The 23,004-nt window shown below is 43.2% G+C and overlaps 1 protein-coding gene across 3 annotated transcripts in view; it reads left to right on the top strand.

Annotated features, from left to right (window-relative positions):
- TBC1D30 (TBC1 domain family member 30) overlaps nucleotides 1-23,004 on the top strand; it is a 103,785-nt gene that overhangs the window by 31,785 nt on the left and 48,996 nt on the right. Inside the window, exons 1-5 of one of the 3 annotated variants that reach the window (XM_032173117.2) lie at nucleotides 14,954-15,430; nucleotides 18,411-18,472; nucleotides 19,020-19,085; nucleotides 20,947-21,072; nucleotides 22,686-22,871. In XM_032173117.2, coding sequence (XP_032029008.1) covers nucleotides 15,277-15,430; nucleotides 18,411-18,472; nucleotides 19,020-19,085; nucleotides 20,947-21,072; nucleotides 22,686-22,871 — 594 coding nt within the window. In that variant the 5' untranslated portion in view covers nucleotides 14,954-15,276. Of the gene's footprint in view, nucleotides 1-14,953; nucleotides 15,431-18,410; nucleotides 18,473-19,019; nucleotides 19,086-20,946; nucleotides 21,073-22,685; nucleotides 22,872-23,004 lie in introns of those variants that run through there. The other 2 variants (XM_032173116.2, XM_032173118.2) reach the window with 2 other exon arrangements.

Here is a 23,004-nt window from a genome sequence, read left to right as displayed (position 1 = left end):
GCTTTTTCAGCTAACTAACCAGCTTCCTGTTTCCTTTCTCACATTTGGCAAATTAATTTTCGGGAACAAATCATGTCTGCAGTTTCTAAGGAAACATCAAGGGGCTCAGATTTTGCCCGGATGAGTTACAGGGTGGGTTGGTGCAGAAAGGAGTGCTCTGTGAGGTGCTCACCAAGCCCCATCCCACTGTGTGCCCTAATTGACTCCTGTATGTCCAGCCATGGCGTCATATGAGATAGAGGCAGTATTTGTAGCCCTTACCTGAGAACTTCACTTGTTCTGTTATCATGAGATTTTTTTTGTTAACTGGAAGTGCTAGGCTGACCTTGTTGTTGCTGCTTCTTTGATATTTCTACCAGTACCTTGTTTGTACTAGTAGTTAAATAATGGAAGAAGAGTTTTTGGAAATGATGGACATTTCGTTCAGTTGGTAACTTAAATGGGGGCTGTGAACAAGTCTACTTTCAGAACTTCCAAAATGTTTTGATCCTGCTAAGATACAAAATACCTGATTATATTTTATTGACTTAGTAGATAGAGTATGGCTTTCAAGCGAGACAGACCTGGGCTCAAATCTCAACTTCACCACTTAGTAATTGCATGACCCTGGGAAAGTTATTTAACCTCCTGGTCAGTTTGTTCATTCATTTGTTCATTCTTTTTTCTTTCCTTCCAGAATAAGATAATTAGAAAAGTGCAAGGAAAAATATAATAATTTCCAATATTCTTACCACCCAGAATTATCTACTTATATTTATATGACTATATTTTCCTTTAGTTGTTTTTTTCCTATGCCTAGGAAAAAATTACGCTATTGATATATGCATACACTCCCCTTTTACTTCTTGTCTCTTGGATAATAATATACACTTTGTTGGGCTAAACAAGATAAAATAATTAAAGCATCCTGCCCAGTGTCTGATCCACAGCAAACAATTGGCATATGGCAGTTATTGTTATTATTGTTAATCCTCCTCCTATATTTGCGCATCTCTGTTAGAAAATACAGTCCTGGTAAATCAACAAACTTATAAAAATAATTGTTTTTGGATAAACTATTTCTCCTTCCACGATGTATTTGTAAGCCACAACTGGAACAATTGGTGTTAATACGTGTAGGAATGTAGAATACATTGCTAAACCTATTTATATTGCAAATAATGAAAATGTATTCAAGACCAGACCTTTTTCATAAATGATGGACTGCACTTGGTAAACTTTAAAAAAAGTGGCTGAACCAAATTTTAGAAAATTGCATGCATTATTTAAAAAGCTATGATGTTAGAGGAATAGAACAATTGAGAAGAAAATTGCTCACTTAAACTCTGCTGTGAAAGATTGATTTTTTTTTTTTGCTTGCAGTGATCTTGCAAAGCCAGTGGCTACTGAGTAATTAATGCTGGGGCTTTATTAATTCATGAAGAGCAGGAAAGAGTTGGCTTGTCTGCATTGTAGCTCATTCTCAAGTAACATGTTAAAAAAAATCAAGATGCTGAAAAATTGGAGCAATTTGTCAATTTAAACAAACGTTCTTTGTGCTTCCTGGAGTGATCTTGCATTAAATTTCTAGGTCAAATTGGGTGGTAACAAAATTAAAGAGTGAAGAAGCTTGGGTGACCTGGTGGCATTGTTGGTAATCTATGACAAATGTTGTAAGGTAGGTTTAAATGTCCTTAAAAATATTGTAGGATTGGACATGGTGGTTCAAGCCTGTAATCCAAGCATTTTGGAAGGCCGAGGTGGGCAGATCACTTGAGCCCAGGAGTTTGAGACTAGCCTGGCCAACATGGTGAAACCCCGTCTCTACTAAAAATACAAAAATTAGCCAGGTGTGGTGGTGCACGCCTGTAGTCCCAGCTACTCGGGAGGGTGAGGCAGGAGAATTGCTTGAACCTGGGAGGTGGAGGTTGCGGTGTGCCGAGATCGCGCCACTGCACTCCAGCCTGGGCAACAGAGCAAGAGTCCATAACAACAACAACAACAACAAAAGAAAACCCCTATGAAGTAGGCACTTTTGCTCTCCCATTTTCTGGATGAGCAAACTGAGACAATGAACTTACCCAAGTTTACATAGCCACTGACTGTGGGAGCCAGGTTTCAAACCCAGGCAGTTGTACATTTTAGCTACTATTCTATGCTGACTGCCATTATATGTAGAATTTCAAGAGCATTTTCACCTGATGAGTAGAGCAAACATGTGACATTTGAGCATCACATATTTTGGAAACTTGTCAGGGAGACTAAGAATAGTGTTTGAATTTTTTATTACGTGGTATAAATCTTAGTCAAAATAACCGTTTGTAAATACATCTGCTAATTTCTCTTGTAGTTGGATAAAAAGTCCTTTTCTAATGAGTGGGATGGTATGGCTTTCTTCTTGACATGATGAGCTCATGATTTTCTGTCTTTTTAAAGTTCATGCTGACTGTCAAATGTGTATGGAGCCCCATGCTAGCTGCAGGCAGGGGAGGAGAGAGATACAACAATGAGTAAGGCTTAGTTCCTGTGTTCACAGGAGTTTATGATGTATTGAGAGGAAAGAGACTGCCTATGAATAATACAAGGGCGTGGATGAATCAGGTGTGGGAGTGTGGAGAAGTGTACCATCTGGAATACAGGTGTTAAAGAAGGTACATTTTTTTTTTGAGATAGGGTCTGGTTCTGTCACCCAGGCTGGAGTGAGGTGGTGTAATTTTGGTCCACTGCAAACTCCACCTCCTGGGTTCAAGTGATTGTCGTGCCTCAGCCACCTGAGTACCTGGGGTTACAGGCAAGTGCCACCACGTCTGGCAAACTTTTGTATTTCTAGTAGAGACGGGGCTGTGCCATGTTGGCTAGGCTGGGCTTAAACTCCTGGTCTCAAGTGATCTACCTGCCTCAGCCTCCCAAAGTACTGAGATTACAGGTATGAGCCACCATGCCGGGCCAGGAAGGTACCATTTCTAAATGTCAAATCAGCAGGATCCCAATCTGATATTCTTCATGTGCCATAGATAAAATTTAAAAAAAATTTACTGAGAGCCTAGTTTGCATCAGGTCATGTGCTAAAAAACTACTTTGAATTTTTAAAAAATACACTGTGGGTACTTGGTTTTCAAGTATCAGGAAGGTTTAAAATCTAGTGAAACTAGAAGTAATTTTTTAAAAAGATAGAATCTGTCCTCCTGAGGAGCTTGCATATCTGACTGATGCTGGCACTGGGCCATACTGATGCACTGCCAAGTGACACTCTGTTGTAAGCACGGACTAAAGACAGTGGTAATTAACAGTGCTGGCACTGCTATATTAAGTACATGAGTATAATAGGCCACGCTTATACTGTTTCTAAAAGAGAGGGAGAACATAGAAAGTGTATTTATTAAGAGCTGTCTGCTTCCTTAGGAGTTTTTCTCTACTACCAAAACTTGAGATTGACTTTCAAAAACAAGACATAAATTTGACCATTACCAGGGCCCACTGTTACTGGTGGATTCTTATATATTTATGATGGTAAAGATAAAAGTGAAAGTAAATCACCAGATATGCTACCTTTTGAAATGCTGAGGCCTATAGTGACTGACATACCATTAAATTCCTCTTATCCCCAAATATCTGTCACCTGTATAATTCAGGAGACATGTACGTTCCTTTTCATGTAGATGCTGATGTGATTTGAAATCCCTTTACGTTCACTCCTCTATAATTCAACCACAGCTGAATGTTCTGTTAACCTTTATCTCTAGAACATAGTAAGGGAAAACATTTGATAATTCTGTTAAATGTTTCTTTTGAGTCAATTTTTTAATATTGACTTTTGAAATACAATGCCAATTCTCTTTACACAGGTCTTAATTTTACTCGTGGGAGTTAACCTGCTTAGTATGACTTTTTGGCTCACATTTTTTTCTTTCTGGTTCTCTGAACTGCCTTGAAAATAAGTTTCATTTTAAGAAATAAAATTCCCAGCTACTTTATGGTGTTTCTAGAAAAAGCAATAATAGAAAAGCAAATGTGGAAGCAGGAATTATGAAGTTTAGCTGTTAAAAAAGACGTTTTCAAAAGGAGGTTCTGTGAAGAATCCTGAGTCTCTACTTTCATTTTTAAAATTAAACTTTAAATTTATTGCAAAGTAAGACTACTGTAGCATCACCTCATTGCATTGGAGTATAACAAATATATCCATAGAGAAATCACAAGGAAATAAATTCATGAAAACACTCATAAAGCATTTAGTTTTATATGCACATATACAATCATGCATAAATATATTTTTTAAACTTTCATATTTCAGATGATGATTTGGGTTCAGCTTAATTACATGAACTTTTGATACTTGTCCTGGACTCTTAAACAATGAGAATAATGATGTAAAGATAATGTAAGATTCTTTTTTTTTTTTTCTTTTTTGAGACAGAGCCTTACTCTGTCACCAAGGCTGGCAGTATGGTGATGTGATTATGGCTCACTGCAACCTCAACCTCCTGGGCTCAGGTGATCCTCCCAAGTAGCTGGTAGTATAGCCATGTGCCACCATGCCTGGCCAGTTTTTTTGGTACTGTTTGTAGAGACAGCGTTTTGTCATGTTGCTCAGGCTAAGGTTCTTAATAAATACATGAAAATTTGATTTGTTCAGAATACTTTTTTTTTTTTTTTTTTTGAGATGGAGTCTCGCTCTGTTGCCCAGGCTGGAGTGCAGTGGTGCGATCTTGGCTCACTGCAACCTCCGTCTCCCGGGTTCAAGCGATTCCTAAGCTTTAGCCTCCCAAGTAGCAGGGATTATAGGCATACACTACCACGCCTGGCTAATTTTTGTATTTTTGGTAGAGATGGGGTTTCACCATGTTGGCCAGGCTGGTCTCGAATTCCTGACCTCAGGTGATCTGCCTGCCTTGGCCTCCCAAAGTGCTGGGATTACAGGCATGAGCCCCGGCATCTGGGCCCAGAATACTCTTTTTAAGTCAAGAGAGTGTAATACCTTGTAGAAATATTCTTAATGAGGACTGACACCAAAAGGATTTCTTTGTTTAAATTTCAGTTTATCTGAAAACACAGCAACTCAAACTGTATTGTCCAAGCATTGCTGTTGGCCAACATTTATATTGGATTGAGGAATTCTAATAGAGTAATAAGACTGTCTGAATATCAGTTAAATTGGTCTCAGAGAATTCTAGGGTTGGAAGCTGCTCTACTGGTATTGCTAGTCTGGCCTCACGTCATTTTAAATGTCCTTTCACAGCATCCCCGACTGCTGGGCTTGCAGCCTTTGCCTGAGAACTCCAAAGGAGAGGACATTTATGATCTCCTGAGGCTGGATGTTGTATTACAGTCACAGCATTCTTTTGTTCTTTTCTTTTCTCTTTCTTTCTCTTCTCTCTTTTCTTTTCTTTTCTTTCCCTCCCTCCCTCCCTCCCTCCCTCCCTTCCTTCCTTCCTTCCTTCCTCCCTTCTTTCTTGCTTTTCTTCCTTCTATCAGGGTGTTGCTCTGTCACCCAGGCTGGAGTACAGTAGTGTGATCAGGGCACAATGCAGCCTTGAAATCATAGGCTCTCAAGTGATCCTCCTGCCTCAGCCCCCCGAGTAGCTGGGACTACAGGTGTGAGCCACTATGCCCAACAGAGCATTCTGAATTTTGCTGACATCTGCCTCACTACAGCTCCCACTTAGCAGTTCTAACTTAGTCCTTTGGAGCAAACACAAAACTAATTTCACAATTTCTACCAAGTGTGTGAGGGCACCAGAGGAGTATGCGGCGAGGACCTCAGTGGGGTATCCTGGCCAGTCAGACTCACCCTGTAGGTCAGAGTCTGGGTCCTGTGCTGGACAGACCTCTGGGATGATGCACCATTTTAGGCTCTAGTACAGCAACAACAAGCACTAATCAAAGGACAGTACTGAGTGCCTGCTTTATGCCATGACTTTCATTATGTCATTCAATTCTCACCGTAACTCAAATATCATTATTCTAAAGATGAGGAAACTGAAACTCAGACATTAAGTAACTTCCTCAAGGACATAGAGGAAGCAAGTACTGCCATCAGAATTCTAACCTTTGTCTGCCGCGTTGCCTCCTGGAGGGTCTCACCAGGGGTGATGACCTAACCTGTGTCCCTTCACACGTCTCCTCATTGGCTCTCCTCATTGGCCCACACGTTCTACATTGTTTCTTCTGAATGAACTCAACCTGGAGAGCGAAGGCTTCCAGACCTGCCAAACCAACATTATTGTTGATTCTAATCTCTCTCCTCTTCCCGGTACTTCTCTCTTCTCATCACCAAAATTAAGCATATTACATTCAAACGCATCACCCTTCTCCTGTCTAGGGACACATTTCTAAGTTAAATCTACCTCAATAGAAATAAGAAACCTCTCCTTTCATACCTGTCCTCAACAGGGTCAAAAGAATCTTTGGGCCTGGCACATGGCTCATGCCTGTAATCCCAGCACTTTGGGAGGCCGAGGCAGGCGCATCATTTGAGGTCAAGAGTTCGAGACCAGCCTGGCTAACATGGTGAAACACTATCTCTGCTAAAAATACAAAAAGTAGCCAGGCATGGTGGCGTGCACCTGTAATCCCAGCTACTCAAGAGGGTGAGGCACAAGAATCACTTGAACCCAGGAAGTGGATGTTGCAGTGAGCCAACATCCCTCCACTGTACTCCAGCCTGGGCAACAGGGCGAGACTCTACCAAAAAAAAAAAAAATCTTAGACTGGCTTGGTGTAAGGTTGGGGAATCCCAGCTAAATGGTTCATCATGACCAGGTTAAACAGTTATTTCATCTTCTGCAGTGATGAGTGTGAGTCTTCCAGTTCTGTTCCTGATGTGGAACTAAAGAGCTGAATACCACAACTGTAACGAGAGCATATATGAGCTTTGTCCTTGGCCTGTTTTCAGGTGAAATTTAATAGCTCAATGAAATGGAGCTCTGGGAAAACATTGCAACATATATAATACTTAAGATATAGCAAGAATGGTATCTCTCCAGTTATTCACATAGTATTTTAAAGGACCTTTCACACAATCCTTGTGTCCTTGTCACTACTCACTCAGTAAACTGTAAACTCTTTTTTTTTTTTTTTTTTTTTGACAAGAGTCTTGCGCTGTCACCAGGCTGGAATGCTGGAATACAGTGGCGCAATCCTGGCTCACTGCAACCTCTGCCTCCCTGGTTCAAGTGATTCTCCTGCCTCAGCCTCCCAAGTAGCTGGGATTACAGGCACGTGCCATCACGCCCGGCTAATATTTGTATTTTTAGTAGAGACGGGTTTCACCATGTTGGCCAGGATGATCTTGATCTCCTGACCTCGTGATCTGCCCGCCTTGGCCTCCCAAAGTGCTGGGATTACAGGCCTGAGCCAGTGTGCCTGGCCAACTGTAAACTCTTTGAGGGTAGAGTACGTACTGTGTTCATAATTTTCTCTCTCATAGTTCTTAGTACAGTGCCTTTCCCACAGCATCTGATTAATGATTTTTTTCATGAATAAATGAATGAATAAAAGAAATATAAAGGTGTCTTTATATGGTCAATATCAATCTAGCTCAAGTAGTAGTGAGTCAGTTTCGGTCATTTTGAAGCAAGAAAATACTTAACAGGAAATACCAGGACAAGAAGAAGAATATGATGATATCTAAAATCTTTGGTTAGTTATGCATCTGAGGTTACATGGATCTGGCAGCAGAGTTTTAAGTACATTTCCATATGACATTCTGAGCGTGATTTGGTGTTAGAATTTTAAAGCCTCTCTGTTCCATGCTTGATAGAGTCCTTTCTCAAAAATTAACAAAATACAAAAGCTACACCTGATTGTCTTAAAGGATGCCTGTATTTAAATAGAGAAATTATTTTTATGACTAAGATAAGAAAATCATATAAATAGAAAATGTGCCATGTAGGTAATGTGATCTGTCAAATAATTGTAAAGTTTTTTTCCTCTCCTTCAATTTCCTCCTGCTGCCCTGCCCCTTCATCTCTGTCATGAGGGGGAAACTGTTACGATGCTCATAGTGTGTGGACTCTGTCTTGGATAATGAGTTGAAGGAACTACTTTTTTTTTTTTTGTAGTGGAGTCTCGCTCTATCACCCAGGCTGGAGTGCAGTGGCATGATCTTGGCTCACTGCAAGCTCTGCCTCCCAGGTTCAAGCGATTCTCCTGCCTCAGCCTCCCAAGTAGCTGGGATTACAGGTGTGTACCACCACACCCAGCTACTTTTTGTATTTTTAGTAGAGATGGGGTTTCACCATGTTGGCCAGGCTGATCAGCCTCCCGAAGTGCTGAGATTATAGGCGTGAGCCACTGCACTTGGCCTTGAAGGAACTACTTGTTAAGTCCCTACTTTAGTAGGTCTGAGGAAAGTGTTAACTTCTTGTGGAAAAGGCCACAGATCTTGTCTGGTTAGCAGACGCCACTTTCACTATTCAGGAGCTGTTCACACATGTTCAAAAATTGTGGGATGAGGAGAGAGGAGGAAGAGTGGCTTTTATGCCACCAGACCTCCACTCTTTTTATTATCACAGGTGCAAAATGTCCCCATCTCCTGCCCAATGGGAGACAGCACTAGATCTGGTGGTCTGATGAGATCTCCTCTGACGCTCAGCTTGTGTGTGCATCAGCCACCTGCCAGGGAACTCCGCAGCTGTACAGATGAGTTCCAGGCCTACTTCCCCAGAGCAGGCTGGCTCCCTGTGGTCTCTCTCTCCTCATAGCAGGCTTCCAGGGCCTTTTCTCTTGGTAATTGTCAGTCCCTGAAGATAAGCACGTAGGCCCTTTTTATTTTGAGACTTTACTGTTAAACAAAAAAATAGCAGCATTAGGAAATCACAAGTCTCAGACCCACTTCCCCTTCTGGAAGCCCCTTGGGACATAGTTTTTATTCCTTGTGTTGGGCTTTCTGTTCTTTTTTCATTTTTATTTTTTTTTATTATTATTATACTTTAAGTTTTAGGGTACAGGTGCACAATGTGCAGATTTGTTACATATGTATCCATGTGCCATGTTGGTGTGCCGCACCCATTAACTCGTCATTTAGCATTAGGTATATCTCCTAATGCTGTCCCTTCCCCTCCCCCCACCCCACAACAGTCCCCGGAGTGTGATGTTCCCCTTCCTATGTCCATGGGCTTTCTTTTGTTACTGACTTCTTCCCCCTTCTCCCATTAAAGGAAAAGTTAGCTCTCAAGGAAACCTCATTCCCAGCACGTAAGCCTGAAGATGCAGGGATGCGGAATGGTCCATACTTTTTTTGTTTCAGCCTGGGAGCTCACATCTGTGGGGGATGTCCTCACGTTATTAGCTCTAAGACATTCGGGGCATTTCCTCAAAGCCTTCATTTTCTTTAGCAATCCAAATAACATTATCTCATCCAATGTGAAGTGTTCATTGAGCCTTCCTTCCCCTAAATTCAGCATAAGTCATAACCATTGTAGACTGTGGCAGTGTATTATTTGCCCAAATATGAATTCAGTATTGTTTGACTGGTAAAGCTTGATTAGTAAAGAATAATGGTAAATTGGCCTGGCTCCTGAGATTCTCAGGCAAAGTCCATGCTGGCTTGAGTTCTCTGTAAGTTGACTTTAGATGACATCTTTCATGTTTGGAAAACAATATTCCAGACATGAAATAAAAAACTGTGAGTCACACAATCAACATAATACTAGGCTTGGGCCATCGCTGCTTTTAGAGTATTATGTTTTAGTGCTCATTTAATTATCTGTTTGCTATAAAAGTTGGCAATCCTGACTTTCCTCTCCAATGTAAACAAAATAATATTATCTAATTCCTTTGCTGTTTATTGACATCATAGCAGAAACTCTTAAATTTTATTTTAAAAACAGAGTTAGATTTTCCTCGTAATAGATCTAAAAGAGGTGAAATTGAATGTTCCTTTTGCAAGCAAACAAGCTTCTGTCACTACTAGTAAGAAAAGTATTATAAGTAAAGGAGGATCTAAAGAGAGGTCTTTTTATCAGTCATGACACATGGGTGAGTTGACAGCCTAGAGTCTAGAAGTCACCTTTGGCAGTCTGGAAATTTGGTATCTTCAGGTTACCGACTGCTAAGTGAACTCAGGGGTATTGACTGCTATTAACTGGTCAGTATATTCTCTGTGCTGCAGCAGAGTCTATATGGGAAATCAAGTGACAATTGAAAGTTTGCTTGGTGAGCATGACGTCAGAGCCAAAGGGAGTTGGATGGTCTGAGTGGCATATGTCACAGCCCCAGGGGCAGGACGTCCTCCTCTCCACTCCAGAGACAGTGTTGTAGAACAGAGCTGATTGCTTGTCCACTTGGCTTGCCTAGTGATGGAAACCGAGCATGAATAGCCTCTCTTGTTAAAGTAGAACACAAAACCCTCTAAGGTTTGAGCATATGAGAGGTCTGGAAGACGAGACTGTGCATGCAGTTACCAACTTGTCCTCCTGGATTTTCCCTCTCCTGCCAGTTCCCTCTCTTTGACTTTGGGTGTTCATCACCATCTTCAGCCCCAGGGTATATTGTGCTCTCTAAAAGACTGGTCAAAGGGAAGCATCAGACCTCTTCCTGTGGTTCTCAGTACAACTGAGATAGGCTGCAACAGCCAATGAGTGTCTTATTAAAATTAATACAAAGCTGAAGGATACAAACATGTACCCAAACTGTAAAAAGTTGATGGTTGATGGAGGATAAATTTCTGTACCGGAGCTTGCAGCAAAAGGTTGGGAAATCTAAGCCAAGCAATTAGTCATGACCAGGTTAAACAGTGACTTCATTTTCTAAAGTGATGCCTTTTCAAAGAGTACTGCCCTTTTGAAAGCATCTTTACCTCTGCCAGGCAGCTACAACTGAATAGCTTGCGTGTCCTTTATTAGCCTGCTTTACTTTTGCAGATGGCTCATCTCATTTTTAATAGATTCTCATACAGCTCATTCTTAGGGTTGCACCATTTCTGACATTGTCCTCATTCTGGGAAGCGTCATAGGAATGTCTTCTTTTTCTGGCTTGTTTAGGCTATCTTTATGAAGGCATTTAAAAATATTCAACATTTTTTCAATCAATAGCAGCCATTTTTTTTTCTTTTGATACCGGGTCTTGCTCTGTCACCCAGGCTGGAGTGCAGTGGCCCATGATAGCTCACTATAACCTTGAATTCCTGAGTTCAAGCGATCCTCCTGCCTCAGCCTTTCAAGTAGCTAGGACTACAGGCATACACTACCACACCTGGCTAAGTTATTTTATTTTTGCAGAAACAGGGTCTTGCTATTTTGCCCAGACTAGTCTCGAACTACTGGCATCAAGTGATTGTCCCACCTTGGCCTCCCAAAGCACTGGGATTACAGACCTGAGCCACGGCACCTGACCCAGCAATTGCTTTTTGTTTTTGTTTTTACTTCTGAGGCAGGGTCTCCCTGTTACCCAGGCTGGAGTGCAGTGGTGCGATAGTGGCTCATTGAAGCCTTGGCCTCCCTGGCCTCAGGTGATCCTCCCACCTCAGCCTCCTGAGCAGCTGGGCCTACAGGTGTGTGCCATCATGCCCAGCTAATTTTTGTAGCCTTTTTTTTTTTTTTTTTTTTTTTTGTAGAGATGGAGGTTCGCCATGTTGTCCAGGCTAAGCCATTGTTTTTCAAGTTCAAATTGTTTCATCTTTGGTCAATAGGAAGGAGCCTATTTATGTGACTTTTGTGTCCTTTTGACTTGACCCCATTAATTGTGAAACATTTCCTTTCGTTTTGAGGTCATCAAAATGTTTCAGGTCATCTTGTACTTTTTCTGACCCAAACCTGGAATCAGTCACTCCTCAAAGGAGCCTTAGTTCCTTTGAGTGGGGAATGGTTTTTAGAGACCATAACCTGGGTGCTGGGGGTGTTCATTGCTGCTGAGTTGTCCTTACTTCTAAACCTATTCAATGAATGTATGTATTTTTTTGAAAAGAAAAAAAAATGAGTTTATACTAGTGTTTCCCATATAAATATATAATTGTAATATTTTAAAGAAAACTTAATTACTTTGGTTGTACACATATTTTCTATTACATTGAAAACATCTTGACTCCATTTGATGTTAGCATAATTATTTATTTGCTTTATCCTGTAGTGGATATGAGAATTTAAGAAATATGAATATTATTAATAACAAGAATACTACTGAGTGAAATGTAAGATTTCTTTGCAGTTTTATTTGCTCTGGGAATATGTACCACTGTTGATGTACAGTCATAATATTGTGTTCTATGTCAACTTAAGAGAGAGAATTATTTTTTTCTGTGTTCTTATGCTATCAGTGGGATAGTCCATTAGGTTGACTTGTTTCCATTACTTTTCAATTGTTAGGGTTTTCTTTTACAATTTAAAAATAATTTATTCATTTATAGTCAGGGACTAGGTCTGTTGCTTAGGCTAGAATGCAGGGGTGCAATCATAGCTCACTGCAGCTTTGAGCTCCTGGTTTCAAGACATGCTCCTGCCTTGACCTCCCAAAGTGCTAGGATTACAGGTGTGAGCCACCGTGCCCAGACTATTTTATGTATTTTCAAAATTTATTTTTATTTTTATGTCTTTTTAAGAGATGGGGGTCTTGCTATGTTGCCCCAGCTGGCCTCAAACTCTTGGGGCTAAGCAATTTTCCCACTTCAGCCTGCCAAGTAGCTGGGACTATAGGCATGTTGCTCCATCATCCTGGTTTTTTAAACATTTAATTTGTTAATATTATTAATATAGTATTATTCCAGAGCCAAAACTACAGGAGGTACATCAAGAGAGGAGTCAGTTTTCCATTCTTGTCTCCTCCACAATGTTCCTTCTCCTATACAAGTTTTCTAATTTGTTTTTGGTTTATCCATCTAGTGTTTCTTTTTATAAATATTAGCAAACACAAATGTCTTTATGTCCCCCCATACCCTTTCTTTCATCCATTTTATTTATTTTTATTTATTTGTTTGTTTTTGTTTTTTTTTATTAATTTTTTTTGCACACAAAACAATAAACATTTTCTAAAAATACATACAAACAAAAAGATACATATCAAACATATTAGGAAGGTTGCACATGGGAAGACGGGGAATAGAAATCGGGGGTGGGAATTAAAGAAAATAAATGAGAGAGTGACTTTGTATGGATCAATGATAATAACTCAATCCTCTATTTGACAAAGAAGAAGGAGAAGGAAGAGGAAGAAAAAGCAAGTGGGATAAAGGATCAGAAAGGGAGGAAAATAGAAAAAATTAGAGTATGACTCCAGGGTAGACCTGTTTTGTTGTCTCTGGGTGGGTTGATTGGTTTGTCTATTGTATTTTTCATATGTTTTGCCCTGTTGGCCAGGCTGGTCTCGAACTCCTAGCCTCAAGTGATCAACCCGCCTCGGCCTCCCAGAGTGCTGGGACTACAGGCGTGAGCCACCACATCCAGCCCCCACCTTGCGTCTGGCCTCTGTGGTAGACCTTCCAGACGGGGCGGCCAGGCAGAGGCGCTCCCCACTTCCCAGACGGGGCGGCCGGGCAGAGACGCTCCTCACTTCCCAGACGGGGTGGCGGGGCGGCGGGGCAGAGGCACTCCTCACATCCCAGACCGGGTGGTGGCCGGGCAGAGGCGCTCCTCCCTTCCCAGACAATGGGCGGCCAGGCAGAGGCGCTCCTCACTTCCCAGACGGGGCGGCCGGGCAGAGACGCTCCTCACTTCCCAGACGGGGCGGCCGGGCAGAGGCGCTCCTCACTTCTTCCCAGACGGGGCGGCCGGGCAGAGGCGCTCCTCACTTCTTCCCAGACGGGGCGGCCGGGCAGAGGCGCTCCTCACATCCCAGACCATGGGCGGCTGGGCAGAGGCGCTCCTCACTTCCCAGATGATGGGCGGCCGGGCAGAGGCGCTCCTCACTTCCCAGATGGGGCGGCCGGCCAGAGGCGCTCCTCACTTCCTAGACGGGGTGGCGGCTGGGCAGAGGCGCTCCTCAACTCCCAGATGGGGCAGCCGGGCAGAGGCGCTCCTCACATCCCAGACGATGGGCGGCCAGGCAGAGACGCTCCCCACCTCCCAGACGGGGCGGCGGCCGGGCAGAGGCTGCAATCCCAGCACCCTGGGAGGCCAAGGCAGGCTGCTAGGAGGCGGAGGCTGCAGCGAGCCAAGACCACGCCACTGCACTCCAGCCCGGGCAACACCGAGCACCAAGTGAGCGAGACTCCGTCTGCAGTCCCAGCACCTCGGGAGGCCGAGGCGGGCAGACCACTCGAGGTCAGGAACTGGAGAGCAGCCTGGCCAACGTGGCGAAACCGCGCCTCCAGCCAAAGGACAAAAACCAGGCAGGGGTGGTGGCGCGCGCCCGCAATCCCAGGCAGCCGGCAGGCCGAGGCAGGAGAATCACGGGAGCCGGAGGCAGGGAGTCTGCAGCGTGCCGACTATACTCCAGCCCGGGCAACAGAAGGAAGAAGGGAAGGAAAGGAAAGGACAGTAAAGGACAGGGAAGGGAAGGGGAAGGGAAGGCTCTTTCATCCATTTTAATGGTAAATATTCTATTGGTGAATATTGCCGTTTGAGAATGACTTTTTTTTTTTTTTAAACCATAATGATGGGCAATAGTTCAGAACTACTGAAGTCTGGCTGGAGAGATGAGGAACATTACTTTTAAATACTGCTTGAAAAGAGAACACTTTTTTTCTGGAAGCCCATTTTTCTAAAAGAAACAGTTTTTTTCCTTCATTTTCTCCGCGCATCTGTAATCTGCCAGGAAATAATTCAACGCAATTCGGGCTGAAATGCCTCGCTGCCTGCGGTTGGGTCACGGCCCCTTCTGAGACTGCTCGGAAGTGGGAGAGGACGCTTGCCCTCACGGGTGTTCTGCCCCTGAGACTGGCGCCCCTTGGTGCTCCCTCTGTTCCTCCCAGATCTTGGGAGAAGCACGGACATCTCTGTTTCTGATTTGGTCCCCGAACGCAGTTGCGCGCCCACCGGCTCCCTGTCTCTGGCGCTTCTGGGCGCGGGGGAGCGGCCCCGCCTACGCACGGCGGTGCCGGGATTGGGGGCGGGCACGCAGCCTCCGTCTCCCGCGCGCTCGCTCGCTCGCTTGCTCGCTCCCGCCCTCCCCGCTTTGAGCGATCTCCTGCCTCAGCCTTGCAGGCTCCGCACTGCAGATGCCTGCTGGCTTCCCTGCGCTCGGCGGCTCCCGCGGTGCCCCGCAAGTCCCCGTGACCCTCCAGCACTGGCCGGCCGTGCACTCCCTGCTCCCAGGGGCCGGTCAGCCGCAGACACTCACCCAGCTCCGCGAGCTCAGCCGCTCAGCCAGTGGGGTAGCGGGGACCGAGACGGACGGTGGCTGTGCCAGAGCCCGGGGCGCTCTCGGATGCGGCAGGACAAGCTGACCGGGTCTCTGAGGCGCGGGGGGAGATGCCTGAAGCGGCAGGGCGGCGGCGTGGGCACCATCCTGAGCAATGTGCTCAAGAAGCGCAGCTGCATTTCACGGACCGCGCCCCGGCTGCTCTGCACCCTGGAGCCGGGTGAGGACCCAGGGCTGCAGATGGGGCGCTGGAAAGTAGCGCCGGGGCTGCCCGCGCTTCTGCCTAGCCTGACTCCGTCTAGGCCAGGGAGCTCTGGGGAAAGTCCGCATGCCACCTGGTGCTGGGCACCGCGTTGGCACCTGCAGGGAGCGATCGGTCTGGAAGGGTAGAGGGTAGACAGGGGTCTGGGCGGGGCAGCGGCCTCCCCAGGCGCGGAGAACCCGCTGCTTCCACCCTCTGCCAGCGGACCCCCACCCTGCGGCCTATGCGCTCGGCTTTCTCCGCGTGGCGGGGAAGTGCGGGTGGCTACCCGGGCCCTCAGAGGCCGCACCACCTATTGTGTTCCAGGCTCGCAGGAAGCCAGACCTTGCGAGAGGTGTATCGGGGCGGAGAGAGGCACAGGTTTGACGCTGGAGGTCGGAGGGGGAAGACAGTGGCTGCAAAGGCAAAACCGGGTGTTATTTTCCCAAGAGTCCCTTCAGCGTGAGTGCCGGGGTCAGCTCGAACTGGAGCCTGTAATTTGTGAGTGCGAGTGGGGAGCAGCAGGAGATCGTTTTCATAGGTGAGGTCCGGGAACGAGCCTGGTCGTGCTAGGCAAGGCCCTTCCCGCTGTCAGCCTGTGTTTACCCATCCCTGCTTCTCCAGGCTGCATAACTCCGCGTCGGCTCCATCACCCGGCATCCCTCCCCGGGATTTTAAGAGCCTGGCCCTAGCGCGGGCTCCTGGGCACAGAGGTTTCTGGCAAGGAGTGGCCGCCGAGGGAGTTGGCTATACTCTCACTGGTGCTTGGCGCTCACCTGTTCCCTGGAGTGGCACCGGCTGGGATGCGTTCCAGGCGGGTTCACTGTCCCCGGCCCCCGCCCCCCAGCGCCAGCGCCTTGGGGACCTGCTGTAGAGCCGCAGGAGAATCGAGGTGCCGAGTCCCAAAGGGTGGGATGCGGCGCTGCCTTTCCCAACCTCGTGGTTTCTTTGTTTTTCTCCCCTAGGAAGTGTCTAGTTGCAGAGGCTGTAGTATTTATTCACCATCTTCCTTTACCTCTTTTTTTTTTCTTTTAAGTCTCCTTCCCACGTTAAAAGTAAGTGTTTTGTATTTCTGAATCCGGAATAGCTGTGATTATCAGATGAAACATAAACCTTCTCTCTGCCCGTATTCTGTTAGAAGAAAAGCGGGTGAAAGTGACCTGGTTTAAGCTTTTGCATGCAGGCGGCGAATCAATTTCAGTTAAATCCTCTTGCTCATTTTTGATCATGAGAGGATAGTTGTGGTTTTGGCCAACTAACCCCTGCTGGGTTTCACTATGAGAAGGCAATCGGCATGATGCCCAGCGGTGCCCCGGAAAAGTCAGAAGAGCATATTGATCAGACATACAGGGAATCCTTGTAGTGCGGCAAGAATAAGTCAGCGCGGGACCAAATTTCCTGGTCTTTGTTATCAAGCAAACGTCATGATTATACATTCCTCCATTCAGCACCTCGGGTCTGGACAGCAACCTCACTTGTTTCAGCGTACCTTAAAGTGTGCGCTGGGCTGGAAACACTCCTGTGGCCATTGTTATCACCGTTCTACGTTTGGGCAGGACTTCGTTTAAACCACCTCAGAGAGAGGCGGATCCATGTGGTACTTAATATTCCTTCGGAGAAAAAAAAACTTATCTATCCAGGCAGAGTATGGTTATGGCCCTGAAGCTTTAAAAAGAAATATCAAGGCATTGATTAGATGCCTGGGATTCTCTGCCACAGCTTCCTTTGGAAACCTAGGACCCAACTCATGCATTTACAGCGCTCTTCCAGGGTTCCATGAACACCTGCATACTGACATGGGCTGGCAAAAATCAGATACATCTCTTTCCAGCTTCTTGACTCTGTGTATATATATATATTTAAAAAGACCAGTCTACTTGATTACTTACTATTATTTCATAAATTCTGAAGATTGGTCCTATTCATACCAACCCCTAAGAAGTGGAATTTGTGGAGAAGTTTTTAGTACACCTAATCTGCAATCAATAATCTTAGAAACAAAAATGCTATCATTTGACTTTTGAAATTTGTAAAACTTAATGTTATTGATAGTATTTGGCATTTCTTGGTCCTTGAACTTTTGGGCAATAATTCCTTTAAAAAATGGGGCCAGGTGGCGTGGCTCATGTCTGTAATCCTAGCACTTTAGGAGGCTGAGACAGGTGGATCACTTGAGATCAGGAGTTTCAGACCAGCCTGACCAACATGATGAAACCCTGTTCTACAAAAAATACAAAAATTAGCTGTGTGTGGTGGCACATGCCTATAATCCCAGCCATTCGGGAGGCTGAGGTGGGAGGATTGCTTAAGCCCAGGAATTCAAGGCTGCATTGTGCTATGATTGTGCCTGTGAATAGCCACTATACTTCAGCCTGGGTGATATATTGAGACTCTATCTCTTAAAAAGAAGGAAAGGAATTGAGACTGAGATAGGTTAGATAAATTGTTTCAGTCTAGGAACCAAGTCGAATGGAGGACTGTGTGACTCCAAGCCTGTGGTGTCATTTTTTGTTTTTGTTTTTGTGGTACTCCAGGCATCTATGTAAATCACCATCATACCCTATTGCTGTAGGGTATTTTCCTGTTTTAAGAATCAATATGCTTACCTTTTGGCAAAATTGACTAAAATTTAGTAAAGATACATACTTTAAAAAAATTTGTCATGGACACAGGAAGGGGAACATCACACTCCGGGGACTGTTGTGGGTTGGGGGAGTGGGGGAGGGACAGCATTAGGAGATATACCTAATGCTAAATGACGAGTTAATGGGTGCAGCAAACCAACACGGCACATGGATGCATATGTAACAAACCTGCACATTGTGCACATGTACCCTAAAACCTAAAGTATAATAAAAAAAATTTGTGATGATTCAGTAGAATCAAGCTTTTACTAGTATTTTTGATATAATTTTTATAGTCTCCAAAAATAACATCTATTTATGTATTTTTGTTTCAGGAGTTGATACCAAGTTGAAATTCACTCTTGAGCCATCTTTAGGTCAAAATGGTTTTCAGCAGGTAACTTTGGTTTTGAAAACACTCTTCTTTTGGGGGTACCAACAGGGCACATTGAGATATATTCTCAAAGTGGAAATAACATATTCTTTGATATGAATGTGAAGACGAGTCACTTCAAAAATATTTCAGGTGAAGTAGCTTTTGAGCTACAAGTGGCCTGGGTTTATATTTGCAATGGCAAATTTTGCACTTTCTATTAATGGTACATGTGTGAAAAATTTTTAAATGAATAAATTTCACACCTGTACCATAATGTCTATTATTCTGAACCCCGTAATATATATTTTGGCTTATTAACCAGAGCTTCCCAACCATTTTGTCTGTACTGCAAAGGGGTCACAGATGTTTTAAGGGTGCCCAAGGGGTGGGACGCGGCACAGTAATAGCCATGGACTGATCTTTTCTGTCTGAAAGAAGCTTTGACTGTTTACCCCATTGTGCTGTGCAAATTTCAACACATTCTATGAATGTCAAGATGGGAAAAAGATTGCAAAGTGCTTATGTAGGTCACTGTGATCACCTCTTGGGATTTCTTCTTTGTTCCTAGTGGTACGATGCTCTCAAGGCAGTTGCCAGGCTATCCACAGGAATACCAAAGGAATGGAGGAAAAAGGTAAGGAGGACTCATAGGGCTAGAATACAGAAGGATCATCACTGCCCTTCTTTAAAGCCTCTGGAATGTCAAAAAATATATTCTAGGTTTAGTTACTTGAAAACCTGTCTTGATTATTCATTCCTGCAATAAATATTTATTGATTATTCTGTGCCAAGTAACGTTCTAGGTTCTGGGGATACAGCAGTGGAAAAAAACAAAACAGACCAAAGTTTTTTGTCCTCATGGAGCTTACAATGAATAAAATATAAAGTATGTCAGATGGTAATAAGTGCCATGGATAAAAATAAAGTGCAGAGAGAAATAAAGAGCGTTTAGGAGAAAAGGGGTAAGGAGGTGGAATTTTAAATAGCGAGGTGACATTCGAGTAGGCCCCTGAAGGAGGTGAGAAGCCAGCCATGCAACTACCTGGGAGGAGATACTCCAGGCAGAGGGAACAGCCAGCACAAGCACCCTCAGCCCTCAGGGGGGAGCATCTTGCATCTGGGTTGTATTCAAGCAAAGATGGGGTGGGGCGGGGCTGGGGCACAGTGAACAAAGGGTGAAGCAATAGGTGAGGGGGTCATAGAGGTAATGTGGTGGGTTGAGGGGGTGGCAGATCATGGAGAAACTGGTAGGCTACCATAGGTCTTGGGCTTTTGCTCAGTGTGAGATAGGAAGCACTGGGAAGTTTTGAGCAGGGGAGTGACATGATCTGACTTTTATTATGAATGGGCTACTCTGGGTACTGACTTGAGAATATGAGAGACAAGGGCTGAAGTAGGGAGACCAGTAGGAGGCTTGCAGTAGCTCAGGCAACAGATGCATCAGGATTGTGGTAGTGGAGATGGAAATCCTAGATACATTTTAAGGCTGAGCTCACATGAATTCCTATTGGATTGAATATAAGGTATAAAAGGGATGTCAAAGATGACTTCAAGATTTTGGCCTGAGTGATTGGGAGGTAGAATTACTGTTTACTCAGATGGGAGGAGTAGGTGAGGTGTGTGTGTGTCTGTACATGTAGGTAGGGTAGGTGGTGGAATAAGTGATTGGTTTTGGATCTGTTAAGGTTGAGATGCCTATTAGATATCTAATTTGAAGGTATCAAGTGAGCATTTGGATATATGCTTCTGAGGTTAGGAGAGAAGTCTGGCTGGATATATAAATCAATGTTTATTCCTGCTAAATCATGTTTAAATACCAAAACTTGAAATACACACTTAGGATATTAATTTATAAGCCTAATCTTTGTATTTCTAGAATTTGAAAATTGAGGGTTCCTCAAAATATTCATAAAAATGACATTATGAAATATATGTCAGAAACAGATTTTCTGGATAAGATAATCAAAGAGTAAAAATATCCAGTGGCTCTTTTTAAAAACTTACTCATTATGGGAGCCCATCTGTCAGTTTTGTGTATGTGTGTGAGAGGGATGGTTTAAAGGCAGAGGCCACTCCATGGTGAAAAAGAGCCCCATTCACCATGAGTGACCAGATGGCTCTTGCCCAAGTGTGGAGAGCAATACAGAGCTAAGTAAAACAAGCTTATGAGATTATACAGGTTATTCAATGAACAGAAATACAATTTGAAAATCTTCTTGGTTTGTCTTTCTAACAGTATCCCTAATGCCTGGATTGCTGCTTGACACATAGTGGGAACTCAACAAATATTTATTGAAAGAGTAAATGAAAGGCCCTAAATGGCGCAAATCAGTACAGCAAACATTTCAGTGAGGCTCTTTTAGATTTCTACTTACGAGTGATAGCTGGTCTAGGGACACTTCCCATTTTCTTGTCGAATGCAATAACTACTTTCTAATAAAGGTGAAGTTATGTATTCTACTTTGGCATTCTCCTTTGTCTATGTAATATTTTAGGTTTGGTTGACCTTGGCAGATCATTATTTACACAGTATAGCCATTGACTGGGACAAAACCATGCGCTTCACTTTCAATGAAAGGAGTAATCCTGATGATGACTCCATGGGAATTCAGATAGTCAAGGTAATGCCCCTGAACTTGGCCTGTCATCCTAATATAGAAGAAAGACTCTAAGAGCCAGTTGCTTTTTGGACAGAGGATCAAATGATCTCTGCCTTCTGGTTTGAATGTCTGTATATTTTCTGCCTTCTCATATCATTAGCTTTTTCATGGGGAACCTTGACAATGTGTTGTCTGCGTAAATTTAAATGTTACCAGTAAGAAGAAAATGTTTGCGAATGAGCTTTCATTCATATTCAACTTATTAATCTTCCTCACACTATAGGAAGGACACTTTGTCATGGGTCAAGGATGCCAACTGGATTTTTATATAAAAGTCACTGATTGAAAAAGTTAGTTAAGTATATTTCATATGAGAATCATTTGGTTCTTATTAGAGTCTTTGATAGTTTCTTAACTGCCAGTTTCTAAAGACAGGTTCACAGGTAGGGTCTACTTCCAACCACCTTGTGGGTTCAAGCCAGCTGTGTAGGCAGCTGTGGCTTGCTTACTTGGGTTATTACAGTTGAACAGAGCCTGCTGCTAAAAGCCAAGGATACTGATTCTGTTTGATCCCAGTATTATCCTCTTACATAAGGCTCTAGCACATGGTTTTTGATTTTGTATGAGTACATTACAGTGTGATACTAAGCTGGGGTTTTAAAAGGAAAGTTGTTTCATCCAAATTTTGGCCACCTCAAGATGGCTAATGTTTTGGCATATTTGGAGATTTTTTTTAAGGAGGAAGTACTAACTAAAATGAGCTACTTTCTGTTCTAACTTGGTTTCAGACAAATGCTAAAAAAGTTATGCAATTTTACATTGTGTACTAAAAAGCCTTTGCATTATTCACATTTAAGCTATATATTTGGAATTTTAGAATATGTTTCACAGAGATGAAGTATCTCATATTTGAAATATTTCCTTTTTGTCTAACTGGTGAATTAAGGCAATGCACCTTTTTTAACAATCATCTTATTAAGAGTATCTTTTGTTTTCTCATTGAAGTGAATGCTGTGTCAGTTAATGATTTCAGCTCTTGAAAATTGTAGTTCCTGCTTAGTAATTGAATTATAGATATTGCCTTCATTAAAGCATAGCAAATATTTCTGTCTTATATACATTCATAAAATAATTTGAATAGAATGATTTTTCTCTCTATAATCACATTTTTTGCTATTTTGATTTCACTCTATGTTATTTAGAGTTTTGATAGCTAAATATTATACTTTATTTGTAGAAAGGAAGAATGTTAGCCTCAATCATACATGTATTGTGATGACTATTGTTTTACCTGAGAAATATTATTAAAACAAACTATCAATTTATATGAAATTATAATGTAATTATTGTTAATTCTGAGCTACTTTTTGTGGTAATCCTGGAAACATTTTAAGTTGAAAATTTGCCTGACTGAAATTCCTCTTGCAAATCTCTCTTAAACAGCATATTACAAAATATTATGAAAAAGAAAGCTGAAAATGCATTTTGACTCATATGTATAAAAACATACACATTTTTTAAAAATAAAATTTATGTTGATAGTTTGACTCTGTTTACTGAGTCAAAAAAATAAGGTTTTTTTTGGAAAGAATATTAGGAGTTATTTTTGAAAATATTGTTTCCCTTCCATTTAGGACCTTCACCGCACAGGCTGTAGTTCTTACTGTGGCCAGGAGGCTGAGCAGGACAGGGTTGTGTTGAAGCGGGTGCTACTGGCCTATGCCCGATGGAACAAAACTGTTGGGTACTGCCAAGGCTTTAACATCCTGGCTGCACTAATTCTGGAAGTGATGGAAGGCAATGAAGGGGATGCCCTGAAAGTGAGTAGCAGGCTCTGACAAAGGCAACAGACATTCTTCTGAGAGTGAGAAATTGGAACTATAATCTCTCTTCCTTGATGTCTCATCCTTTTCCAAGGTGTTTGACACACCTTTGTAATGACCTATGATAGCA

This window comes from Hylobates moloch, unplaced genomic scaffold (genome assembly GCF_009828535.3).
Source record: "Hylobates moloch isolate HMO894 unplaced genomic scaffold, HMol_V3 SCAFFOLD_13, whole genome shotgun sequence".
Taxonomy (NCBI): Eukaryota; Metazoa; Chordata; class Mammalia; order Primates; family Hylobatidae; genus Hylobates; species Hylobates moloch.
The sequence above is the reverse complement of the archived record's forward strand: the minus strand, read 5'-3'. Positions and strand labels throughout refer to the sequence as shown.